The sequence below is a fragment of the Miscanthus floridulus genome, chromosome 6 (assembly GCF_019320115.1).
Source record: "Miscanthus floridulus cultivar M001 chromosome 6, ASM1932011v1, whole genome shotgun sequence".
Lineage (NCBI taxonomy): Eukaryota > Viridiplantae > Streptophyta > Magnoliopsida > Poales > Poaceae > Miscanthus > Miscanthus floridulus.
Window position 1 is genome coordinate 101,415,166 of NC_089585.1, and position 12,731 is coordinate 101,427,896.

The 12,731-nt window shown below is 50.9% G+C and overlaps 1 protein-coding gene across 1 annotated transcript; it reads left to right on the forward strand.

Moving 5' to 3' along the window:
- The first annotated feature begins 6,093 nt into the window (after positions 1-6,093).
- On the forward strand, positions 6,094-6,789 carry LOC136460919 (secreted RxLR effector protein 161-like). The gene has a single exon (XM_066460444.1). The coding sequence runs from the start codon at positions 6,094-6,096 to the stop codon at positions 6,787-6,789; it is 696 nt and encodes a 231-aa protein (XP_066316541.1).
- Positions 6,790-12,731: the final 5,942 nt, after the last annotated feature.

The window sequence follows — 12,731 nt, forward strand, 5'->3', positions numbered from 1 at the left end:
ATTTGCAAATTCCCAGGTAATATCTGGGACTTCCCCTTCATATTCGAAAGGTCCGTAGGATTGACGTGCAACCGTTGATAGACAAGATAGGAGCAAGGTTACGTCGGGAAGAGAAACTTTGGTCAAGACTGTGCTATCTTCACAGCTGAAAGCATCTAGGCCTCTAGTTAGATTTCGGTGATTAATGACAATACAATATTAATATGACTAACGTGTATTTTGCAGGGACAATTAAGTTAGGTCACGGTAATGACAATTGATTGGGCAATCATGGTTGTCATGCCCCTACGATAGAAATCGTTTCGGTTTTCGAATGATGGACGACAAGGTTAAGGATGGTCTAGTTCTAAGTGTCGTTTGGTGATGAAGAGACAATTTCTAAGTGTCGTTTGGTGATTAAGAGACAATTAGAGTAGTTTAGGACTTTGTTTTTTCTTTGGCCGTACTATTAAGGAGGGTATAAACTAGTAGCTTGACCTAGGTGAGTCTAGTGGGTTAGGTGTGGTGCACACTTATCAAATCTAGCACTAGGTAGCTCCGAAGTAGCCTTAAGATCAAATGGAGCGAACTTCATTCACATATGATTTCGAGTTGGAAGTGAATGGAGGGTCAAATGGTGACCAGACACTGATCCGGTTGTGACCGGACGCTGGCAGTAGAGTCCGGTCAGTTCATTTGCTCAAGAAGAAGTCATCTGGTTGCGACCGGACGCTGAGTGAAAAGTGATCGGACGCTAGTTGCTAGAGTCCGGTCAACTCCAGTACGGTTCCAGAGAGGGAGAATCCTAATCAGACACGTCCGGTCAGTGCTGACCGGACGCTGGTCAGGTTCCGGTTACTGACCGGACGCTGAACAGTAAAGTGATTGGACTCTGGGTGCCAGCATCCGGGCAACATCAGTAAGGTTCCAGAGAGCAGTTTTCATGATCGGACGCGTCCGGTCAGTGCTGACCAGACGCAGGTCAGACTCCGATCACAACTTAATGGCTCTATGGCGGGGAGAACTGACTAGAGCGTCCGGTCACCTTGACCGGAGCGTCCGGTCACCCCGCAGAATGCTGACGCAACCTCCTAACGGTTCGTTTTGAATAAGGGGGTATAAATACTTCCTCTATTCATTCAAGGGAGGTCTCTTGCCTATTTGATCAGCTAAGAAACACCCTTGAGAGTGCTTTGGAGAGCAAGAGCCTAGTGAGGTGATTGAGATTTGAGAATTCAAGATTAAGGCCTCATTAGTTCAAGGAGAGTAGCAAGTGTATATCCACCCTTCTCATTAGGCTTGTTGTAGTCAAATGAGAGTTCGTGCTTATTACTCTTAGTGATTGCCATCACCTAGACGACTTGGTGGTGATCGTGAGTTTGGTGATCATTCGGCGGAGCTTGTGGATGACCCAACTCAAGTTGTGAGCGGTTGTGGACGATTTACCACGATAGAGTGTCAAAGAATCAGCCCATAGAGAGCACTTGATCCTTGCGCGGATCAAGGGGGAGCTACACCCTTGCGCAGGTGCTCCAATAAGGACTAGTGGGGAGTGGTGACTTTCCGATATCTCGGCAAAACATCGCCGCGTTCTTTCTCCTCTCTTTACTTTGAGCATTTATATTTGAGCAATTCAATTCTTGTCTTTACATTCTTAGAATTGCCAAGCTAGAGTAGGATTAGAACTTATGATGCTAAACTTTTGTGCGATAGATCAATAGAATCACTTCTAGGCATAAGGGGTGAAGTGGGCTAAGTGTAAGGTTTAATTATTACAAAGAATTTTAGAATTAGCTCAATTCACCCCCCCCCCTTCTTGGGCATCTTGATCCTTTCAACAGCCAATCTTTCACATGACTGTCTTCCCCGAACAGAAGTGGCTCATGTTAGATATAATCTGCTGCTCCCCATTCTCTCCTTAGTTGGAGACTGGTTGGCTCGATCGACCACTCCCTGTTGGGAGTTGGGGACTGATCGGCTCTGTTGATCAGTTTCTGTAGCTGTAGCTATATTGCAATAGGCTACCTCTAGTATATTAGTTGGTAGCTATTACATCAACCATGTCTTGGTAGTAGGTTGAGGTAAGCTTTGTACTGCTAGGAGTAGTTGGTATACTCTGTACCTTAGGAGTAGGTAGTTGGTGTACCCTATACCTTAGGAGTAGGTAGTTGGTGTACTCTTGTACTCGGGAGTAGGTAGTTGGCCAACAACTTTGTACCTAGTAGAGGTACAGCTAGAGTTGTATATATTCCATCTAAAGGGCAATGGAATACTTAGTTTAGTTGCCACAAACTAAAGGACAGGGCTTTAGCCAACGCTGGTCCTTGTGCTGAGTATGTGTGCGTGCTGTTTTTAATCTCTTCTTCTACCTCTAGCCATAGTGAGTGAGTGTGTGCGCTGGTAAGCTAGTTGCTTACCTGTGCAGGGCAGCCAGGGATCAACAAGTGATATTAGAGTCGTACAAGCACCGTCGTCGGACTACCGCTGGCGATGACGGACGGTTTGGAGATGGGCGATAGCAGCGGCGCTGCTATGGCTGCCCAGCCATGATAGGAGATCGTTGTACGCACGGTGCGGAAGGTCAACGGCACCAGTTGGCCGACGCTGACTCGCACCAACTATGGTGAATGGGAGGTGACCATAAAGGTCAAGCTCAGAGCCCGACGGCTCTGGAATGCCATTGACAAGGGCACCGACAACAAAGAAGACAACATGTTAGCATTGGAAGCCATCCTCGCTGTTGTGCCAATGGAGTACAGGGAGCCGTTGGGGGTGAAGAGCTCTACTAAGGAGGCATGGGAGGCCATTGCGGTGATGCGTGTTGGTTCCGACCGTGCAAAGAAGGCGATGGCCTAGCTGCTAAAGCAGGAGTACGCCAACCTCAAGTTCAAGGATGGTGAATCAGTGGAGGACTTTTTCCTCCGCCTGTAGATGCTCATTAGCAAGCTGAGGAGTCATGGCGTCACCATCGACGAAGAAGAGGCTATCTCCAAGTATCTCCACTCTGTGCCGGTGAAGTACATCCAGATTGCTCTCTCCATAGAAACGATACTAGACCTATCCACCCTCACGATTAAGGATGTGACAAGTCGTTTGCGGGCGGTGGACGAGCGCATAGAGTAGGCCATAGCAACGATGGACAGTGGCAAGCTGCTGCTGACAAAAAAGGAGTGGGCTGCTCGGATGAAGGAGAAGAAGTCAGAGGAAGCCTCCTCTAGCCACGGTGGCGATAGCAAGCGCCGTGGCAAGGCTTATTCGAAGAAGAAGAAGGTCGACCCCAACATCTGCCGACGCTATGGGAAGATGGGCTATTGGGCAAAGGAGTGCCCAAATCGTAAGCAGGAGAAGAAGGCTGAGGCTCATCTGGTGTAGGCTAATGATGATGATGAGGCCACTCTCCTGCTGGCGATGTTCTGTGCACTACATGATGTTGAGGCTAAGGAGAAGGGAGAGGGAATGGTGGTGGAAGGGCCTAGGAAGGCTCTAAAAGCTATCAGCCTCGACGAACCGTGCGCCTAAGTCCACCTCGAACGTGTGGGTGGCAAGCAGGAGCAGCTATGGTACCTGGACTCTAGCGCCAGCAACCACATGATAGGCTCCAAGGTAGCCTTCTCTGAGCTCGACGATGATGTGACCGACACGGTGAAGTTCGATGATGGCTCAACAGTGGCGATCCAATGGCGTGGCACCATCATCTTCAGGTGTCAGAACGGCGAGGACCACACACTAACGGATGTATATTATATTCCGTAGCTGCATTCAAGCATCATCAACATTGGCTAGCTAGATAAGCATGGCAGCGAGGGACTGATCAAGGACGACGTCCTCAGGATCAGGGACCGAGAGCAGTGGCTTCTTGCTAAGGTGAAGAGGTCCTATAATCGGCTATACTTGTTTGACCTCAAGGTGGAGCAGCCCATCTGCTTGGCTGCACAGCACACAAAGGAGCCATGGCTATGGCATGCTCAGTATGGACATCTCAGCTTCGATGCTCTTGGTCGGCTAGAGAAGATGGTGACTAGGCTGCCTCGCATCGAGCACGCAGGTGAGCTGTGTGATAGCTGCCTGGCTAGGAAGCAAAGAAGGCTGCCGTTCTCGAAGACGACGAAGTACCGCATGGTAGAGACCCTCGAACTGGTCCATGGTGACCTTAGCAGGCCGATCACGTCAGCGACGCCCGACGGGCGCAAGTACTTCATCTTGCTAGTGGATGACTGTAGCCGGTACATGTGGCTGTAGCTTCTGACCAGCAAGACCAAGGTGGCAGAAGTGATCAAGAAGTTCAAGGCGCACGTGGAGGCAGAGAACGGCAAGAAGCTGCACGTGTTGCAGACTGATCGCGGCAGCAAATTCACTTCGGTGGAATTCATTGCGTACTACACGGATCAGGGCATGGTGCGACACCACACTGCGCCATACTTGCCACAATAGAATGGCATGGTGGAGCGATGGAACCAGACGATGGTCAGCATGGCTCGATCCATGATGAAAGCTAAGAAGATGCCGATAGAGTTCTAGGAAGAGGCGGTGACCACAGCGATGTTTATCCTCAACCGCGCACCCACCAAGGCCCTGAAGGGCAAGACGCCATTTGAGGCTTGGCATGGATGCAAGCCGAATGTGCCCTTCCTTAGGACATTTGGCTATGTCGACCATGTGAAGAACACCAAGCCTCACCTCGGCAAGCTAGAAGACAGGAGCACGCCGATGGTGCTCCTAGGCTACGAGAAGGGCAGCAAGGCCTATTGGCTTTATGATCCCAAGAGAGGCAAGGTGGTGATCTCTATGGATGTGGTGTTCAATGAGAAGGCGGCCTAGGACTAGGATAGTCTAGGCATGGGAGAAGCTGGCGGCTTCACTAGCACCTTCATCATCAAGCGCGTGGTCATCTACAGTGGTGGAGACGCTAGAGAGGAGGTGCTGACCACTCTAGCAATAGAGCCGAGCACTCTTGGAGGAGTGCTGAGCACTACAGAGGGGGTGCCAAGCACTTCAGCAGCAGTGCAGAGCGCTCCAGTAGTAGAGTCGACCACTCCAGGAGTGGTGCCGATCGCTCTAGGAGTGGATCCAGCCACTCCAACAATGGTGCCGAGTGGTCCAGCAGCAATGCTAACCACTCTAGCAGTGGTGCCAAGCAGTCCAACAGCGATGTCGATCACTCCGGCAGAACAGGGAAGCCGAGGACCATCGATCAAGTTCACCTCCCCTCCGAGCGACATTAGCGAGTTCGTGGATGCCTTCCACGATGGTGAGGAGGTTCGGTTTCACAGGCTGGACAACATCATCGGCAATGCAGGGGCCACAGGCCTAGCGAGTTAGCTACTCGACGATCTATAGGTGCTCCTTGTTAGTGCAGAGGAGCCACCGACTTTCGCAATGGCTGAACATGACGCCAATTGGCGATGGGTCATGTTGGAGGAGATGAAGGCCATCGAGGACAATGGCACATGGGAGCTAGTAGATCCACTGGTGGGCTGCAGGCCGATCGGCTTGAAGTGGGTCTACAAGGTGAAGCGGGACGAGTGTGGTGCCATTGTCAAGTACAAGGCTCGGCTCGTCGCCCATGACTTGCTTGAGGAAGTCTTTGTTCTAGTGGCGTGAATGGAGTCCGTTCGCTTCCTGTTGGCTATGGCAGCAGCAAAGGATTGGCGTGTCCATCACCTCAACATCAAGTCTATGTTCCTCAATGGCGAGCTCACAATGATGGTCTTCCTCAAGCAAGCTCCAGGCGTCACCGTCAAGGGCGCTGAGCACATGGTGCACAAGTTGCACAAGGCGCTCTATAGGCTATGGTAGGCCCCTCAGGCATGGAACGCCAAGCTCAATGCCACCTTGGGTGAGCTTGGGTCCACTCGCTATGCTATAGAGAACACGCTCTACACGCAGCGATGGGGGAAGGAGGAGCTCATCGTCGGCGTGTACGTGGATGACTTAATCGTCACCAGAGCGCAGGCAGAGGACATCAATGGTTTCAAGCGTGAGATGGTGGCTCGTTTCAAGATGAGTGATCTCAGCATGCTCTCCTACTACCTCAGCATCGAGGTGAGGCTGGGGAAGCAGAGCATCTCCCTGGGTTAGCGCACCTACGCGTAGAAGCTGCTGGAGCGCAGCGGCATGGCAGAGTGCAAGCCGTGCGTGACTCCGATGGAGGAACGGCTGAAGCTAAGCAAGCACAGCATGACTGTAAAGGTGGATGCGATGCACTATCGGAGTATCATCGATGGGTTACGCTACCTCACTCATACCCGACCGGACATTGCGTTCGCGGTTGGGTATGTCAGCCATTTCATGGAGGACCTGCGCGAAGATCACTGGTCGGTAGTGAAAAGGTTGTTGCGCTACGTCAAGGGGATGCTCAATCAAGAGATCATCTTCCCCAAGAGTGGCGGCAAGGGAGGGTTGCGGCTCACGGTGTTCAGTGAGGCACCCCCTAGGGCAAAGGAAGGTGAGCCAGAGCTCACTATTTTCAGCGATGCGGACATGGCGGGCGATATTGATGGGCGACAGAGCACCTCTAGCGTGCTCGTCTTCTTTGGAGTGGCCCCCATTGCTTGGCAGTCGCTGAAGCAAAAGATCGTGGCACTATCGACGTGTGAGGTAGAGTACGTCGCAGCGGCCACGGTAGCGTGCCAGGCTGTCTGGCTATGTCGGCTGCTGGGCGAGCTGACCGGCGAAGAAGCTCACCCACCAGCTCTGATGGTGGACAACCAGCCTGCTATCGCCCTTGCTAAGAACCCTGTCCTCCATGACCGGAGCAAGCACATCGACATCAAGTTCCACTTCCTCCGAGACTGCATCGATGGAGGGTAGATTGTCATTGAGTTTGTCGAGACTGGTAGACATCTCGCTGAGATCCTCACCAAATCACTCAGACGCCTGTGATTTATGGAGCTAAGGAAGATGATTGGTATGGATGAGGTCAAGGCATCGGGCTAGCAACAGGATTAGGGGAAAATTGTTAGACATAATCTTTGATCCCCATTCTCTCCTTGGTTGGAGACTGGTCGGCTCGGCCAACCACTCCCTGTTGGGAGTTGGGGACTGATCAGCTCTACCGATCAGTTCCTATAGTAGTAGCAGTATTGCAATAGACCACCTCTAGTATATTAGTTGGTAGCTATTACATCAACCATGTCTTGGTAATGGGCTGAGGTAAGCTTTATACTACTAGGAGTAGTTGGTATACTCTGTACCTTAGGAGTAGGTAGCTGGTGCACCCTGTACCTTAGGAGTAGATAGTTGGTGTACTCTTGTACTCAAGAGTAGGTAGTTGGCCAACAACTATGTACCTAGTAGAGGTATAGCTAGAGTTGTATATATTCCATCCAAAGGGCAATGGAATACTTATTTCAGTTGCCACAAACCAAAGGGTAGGATTTTGGCCAACGCTGGTGCTTGTGCTGAGTGTATGTGTGCGCTGTTCTCAATCTCTTCTTCTATCTCTAGCCATATTGAGTGAGTGTGTATGTGCTAGTAAGCTAGTTGCTTACCTGTGCAGGGCAGCTAGGGATTAACAAGAATTGTTAGGCATAATCTATTGCTCCCCATTCTCTCCTTGGTTGGAGACTGGTCGGCTCGGCCGACCACTCCTTATTGGGAGTTGGGGACTAATCGGCTCTGCCGACCAGTTTCTGTAGTTGTCCTCCCTTTCTTGGACCAATACCACTTATAGACACCATTTGTAGACCATTATCACTTGTAAATAATCTAGCTTTTGGTCCTACTTATTAAAGCTTGCTTTTGGTCCTCTAAATTCTCTCCCTTTGGAATCAAACACCGAAAAGGAAGACATTAGTAGCACAAGAGATGGTCAAACTTTGTGATCCTTTTGAAAGGATCAAGATGCCCAAGAGGGGGGGTGAATTGGGCTAATTCTAAATTCTCTTGCAATAATCAAATCCTACGGATAGCCCAATTAACCCCTTGTGCCTAGAAAAGTGTTTATATCAAACTAATGCACAACAACCTCTCAACCTATGTTCCAAACTTACTCTAGCAAGCAATTCTATGGATGTAAAACAAGTATTAAATTGCTCAAAGTAAATACTCAAAGTAAGTGCTCAAAGTAAGTAGAGAGAGAAAGGAACGCGGCGATGTTTTGCCGAGGTATCGGAGAGTCGCCACTCCCCACTAGTCCTCGTTGGAGCACCCGCGCAAGGGTGTAGCTCCCCCTTGATCCGCGCAAGGATCAAGTGCTCTCTACGGGTTGATTCTTCGACACTCCGTCGCGGCGAATCACCCAAAACCGCTCACAACTTGAGTTGGGTCACCCACAAGCTCCGCCGGGTGAACACCAAACTCCCAATCACCACCAAGCCGTCTAGGTGATGGCGATCACCAAGAGTAACAAGCACGAACTCTCACTTGACCACGCAAAGCCTAATGAGAAGATGGATGCATACTTTGCTACTCTTGATTTGCTAGTGAGGCTACTCTCTTGGATTCTCAAATCACAAACACCTCACTAGGATCTTGCTCTTCTTGGCACTCACAAACGTGTTTCTCAGCTGTTGGAATGAGCAAAGGATACTCCACTCACGAGTGGAGCTTCTATTTATAAGCCAGCCTGAAAAACTAACCGTTATGAGCTTCTGCGGGATGACCGGACGCTCCGGTCGTGATGACCGGACGCTCCGGTCAGTTCAACCCGCGAACCAGCATTCAAGTGATGACCGGACGCTGTCAGGGTCCGGTCAGTACCGACCGGACGCATCCGGTCGCTCTTGGATTCTTACTGTAAACGACCGGACGCTGGATACTCAGGGTCCGGTCATACTGACCGGACGCGTCCGGTCACACTTTTCCAAGTCTGGACCCTTACTGGAGTTGACCGGACGCTGGCCCTCAGCGTCCGGTCACATGACCTCCCAGCGTCCGGTCACACCAGACTTGATCTTCTCGGTCAAATGAACTGACCGGACCCTGCAGCCAGCGTCCGGTCGCACCGGAGCCAGCGTCCGGTCAGTATTTGACCCTCCATTCACTTTCAACTTCTTCCGAACATATGTGAATGAAGTTTGCTCCAAAGGATCTTAGGCATTCATAGGAGCTACCTAGAGCTAGTTTTAACAAGTGTGCACCACACCTAACTCACTAGACTCAACTAGGTCAAGCTACCCGTTCATACCCCCCTTCATAGTACGGCCAAAGGAAAAACAAAGTCCTAAACTACTCTAAGTGTCTCTCCAACTCCAATCGACACTTAGAACTAGTCATCCTTAACCTTGTCGTCCATCCTTTGAAAACCGAAACGATTTCCATCGTAGGGGCATGACAACCTCGATTGCCCAATCGATCTCCATTACCATGACCTAACTTAATTGTCTCTGCAAAACACACGTTAGTCATAGTAATCTTGTATTGACATTAATCACCGAAATCCAACTAGGGGCCTAGATGCTTTCAATCTCCCCCTTTTTGGTGATTGATGACAATACCACCTCGAGTATGTTATGGAGTGAGGTTTTTGACGGGCTTGGTTCATATAAGCTTTTGTCAATAAGAACAAAAGAGTTAGTCAAGCTTATATGACCCAAGCCAACACAATGTACTCAAAGGATATGAATTAAGCATGAGTACAAATAACAAAGCTCATTTGCTTCGAAGTAAAAAGCGGAAGCAAAAGCAAATGAGCATTCCACAAGTGATATGACATATAGATAAAGCAAAGTAGAAATCACATATGTCAAATATCACAATCATGTAGATAGCACTATCACATGTAATATAATAGTATGCATGAAAGAAACACACGAATGCATAAGTAATAGTGTATCACACAAATAAAACTCCAAATGTATATAATAAGCTAATACTAGATAACTAGCTCCCCCTAAAACTCGCTCCCCCTAAGTCTACATACTCAAACCCTCTCCCCCTTTGGCGTCAAACACCAAAACCTAAGGGTCGGTCGGCGGGGCTGCAGCGGACGAGTCGGGCGCTGAAGTACGTGGAGCAAGGTGGAACTGGGCGCCATCATCATCTGACCCTGAGCTCTGAACTGACTGACCCTCTGAAGCAGGAAGTGTCGCTGAAGCGGTCTGGGTCTGAGCTGGGGCTGGTGCTGCCTGTGAAGCTGCAAGTATGTCTGTCGTAGGATCTGACGAGGCGACAGACGAGGAGCCTCTGAGTAGTCATGATAGCTGGAGCTGCTGTAGACGGACCGGCAGTATGCATGTGAGGCGGAGTAGGCATGCCGGTCAACTCGCTGAATGATGCTCCAAGACTCCTGGAGACTGACGACTCAGGCACGAATAGCGAGGAAGTCTGCTCTGGTGAGAAACCCGTGTGATAAGGAGTGAACTGCGGGGCTACACCAGGTGAAGCTAACCACTGGGACACCTGTACAGGAGGTGAAGTAAACTGAGCTGGAGGCTGTCCCTGACTCTGAAGCCCGATGGGCTGTACTGCTGGAGTCGTCGAAGTGGTAGGAGGCTGTGCAAGCTGGGGCGAAGTCTGTGGCAGTGGAATCCCAATGGCTGTCACTACATGCTGCATGAATCCCATGAGCTGCTGCTGCATAAGTAACTGCTGGTGCTGAAGGAGCTGCTGCTGCCGCTGAAACTCGTCCTGACGAGCCTGAAACTGAGCGAAGTTTGTAGCTGTCTCCTGTGCCTGTCGTGTCTGATCCTGCTGCATCCGCTCAAGAATAGCAATGAGAGCGGGGTCTGTCTGTGGAGCAGGTGGAGCAGAACTGGAGCTACCGGCCTCTGCATCGTGTCTGCGTGGAGGCATCTGAGGTATAGGCTGGTAGTCGTCGTCAAGCTGTCACTGTACTCACTCACCTCCTGCTGTGCCTCTAGCTCCTCCTCCTCAGTGGCTGCAATCCCTCTGATGATCTCGTCCTGCTGAGCTGCAGACTCTGGCACATCGGGACGGCTAGGCTGACTGGGTGCCTGAGGAGTGGCGTGTCTGATCCTCTGTGACAGGTTGTAAGCTGGGAACTCTGTAGTGGCACCTGTATACTCATCCATCATGCCAGGGGGCTTATCAATCACAACTCTGCGGATGAGGAACGTGATCCAGTGAGCATAGGGAAGCTGCCTGCGACCCTTGAATCCCTCAGCTATAGTATCCTCCATCTCTGAAAGAAGGAGGTCCCAGATGTCAAACACTGTCATCTGCATGATGGCATTGAGAAGCCAGAGCTGTAAGCGAGTCAGGCCCTCCCTGTATCCCAACCTGGGAAGCAGTGTCCTCCTGATGATGGCCTCTAGTATCCTCGCTGTAGGAGTCAAGTCACTGGGGTTCCTGCTCGACCCCTCACCAAACGGCTCCTTGAAGCAATGGCGCACTAAGTCTGTAGGGGGCACCAACCCTCCATGAGGACGCCTGGGAGGCTCCTGATGTCCATAGCAAACCTCATGCATCCTTACAGGCTGCTCCTGTAGTCTCAGTATCTCTCTGGCCCTGCTACTCGTCACTCTATAGTCTTTGCCGTTGAAGGCAAAGTGAATGAATCTGTGATGAGGATCGATGTAGAGCGAGGCATAAAACTGACGAACCCAAGAAGGTACATATATCCCTGTCCGTCCAATCAGATCTGACAGTCCTGGCAAATATGACAAGTATTGCCGAATGCCCTCTCCGGCTGCTGCCACAATGGACTCTATCGGACAGACCCTCTGTGATCTGAACACTGCCCCACTGTTTAGATATGCATTGTAGAAATCCTCCTGCAGTGGCGTGTAGAACCCCTCAGCTGCTCTCTCATCCCTCCTCGGAGGGAACCAAACCTCAAACTCAACAAACCGCAGCTGCTGAACCTGCCTGGCTGTAGCGGCCCTCAAGTCGAGGTGAACCACTGGAGGCGGACCCTGTGGTCTGGGCGGAGGGCGTGAACCCCTGCGCCGTGTAGCTGGCCTCGGTGGAACTGCAGCACTGGTACGACTCGAGCGGCGTAGCTGAGGTGCCGGCTCGGTCTCCTGACTCTCCTGAGTCTCCTGGGCTAGCTGAGGCTCTGCTGGTGGAGGCTGCTGCTGTGCTGACGGACCCTCCTCAAGGGCAACCCGTCGTCCAGCAAACATGGCAGTCCCTGCTTGGACTACCCATACTACGCTCAACCTCTCAATCATAGCTCTGACTGCGGGTGAAACTGGCTGTCTGGCAATGACCACTCCGCTGCTTGTTGGCCACCTCTCTCGGCACGCTCTGCGGCCTCTGCAAAAGCTGCTGCTCTGGCTGTCTCTGCGTCGGGGTACTTCCGCTTCTGGATGTTACTTGCTTGGTTGATTTGCCCTTGGATCCAGCTGGCTGATGAGGCGGGGGCCTCCGATCATCTTCACCTGGGCCACCACCAACATTCTTGGTGCGAGCCATCTGAACTGACAAGATGGTGAACTGTCGCTGATGAAGATCGACTGTCAACTGCTGCTTTCGAGGCTTGGCCTCGATCCTTACTCGCGAGCTTGGCTCTGAGTTAACTGCCAACTGCCATTGAACCACAACGGAACCGACTCGCTGCACGATAGAATAGATGGATATACAAATAAATACCATATGCTATAGATACGAAAACCTAGCAGAGGAAAGCAATGTAGATGCGAAATTGAATCGAATGGCTTTCTACCTGACGATCAGCGATCCGAGAATAGATAAGACGTCATGTGGGGGATCTCGGAACCGGTTAGGGTTAGGTCAAACGCCCTGAATGCAATGGGGAATCAATTATTTAGAATTTGATCTAGGTCACAATTGAAGATCAAGATTGAACCACAAGATTTGCCTTACCAAACAATGGGAGGATAGGGCAA

Excerpts from the sequence above, each read along its gene's own strand:
- LOC136460919 (XM_066460444.1), top strand. The coding sequence starts at position 6,094 with ATGGCAGAGTGCAAGCCGTGCGTGACTCCGATGGAGGAACGGCTGAAG.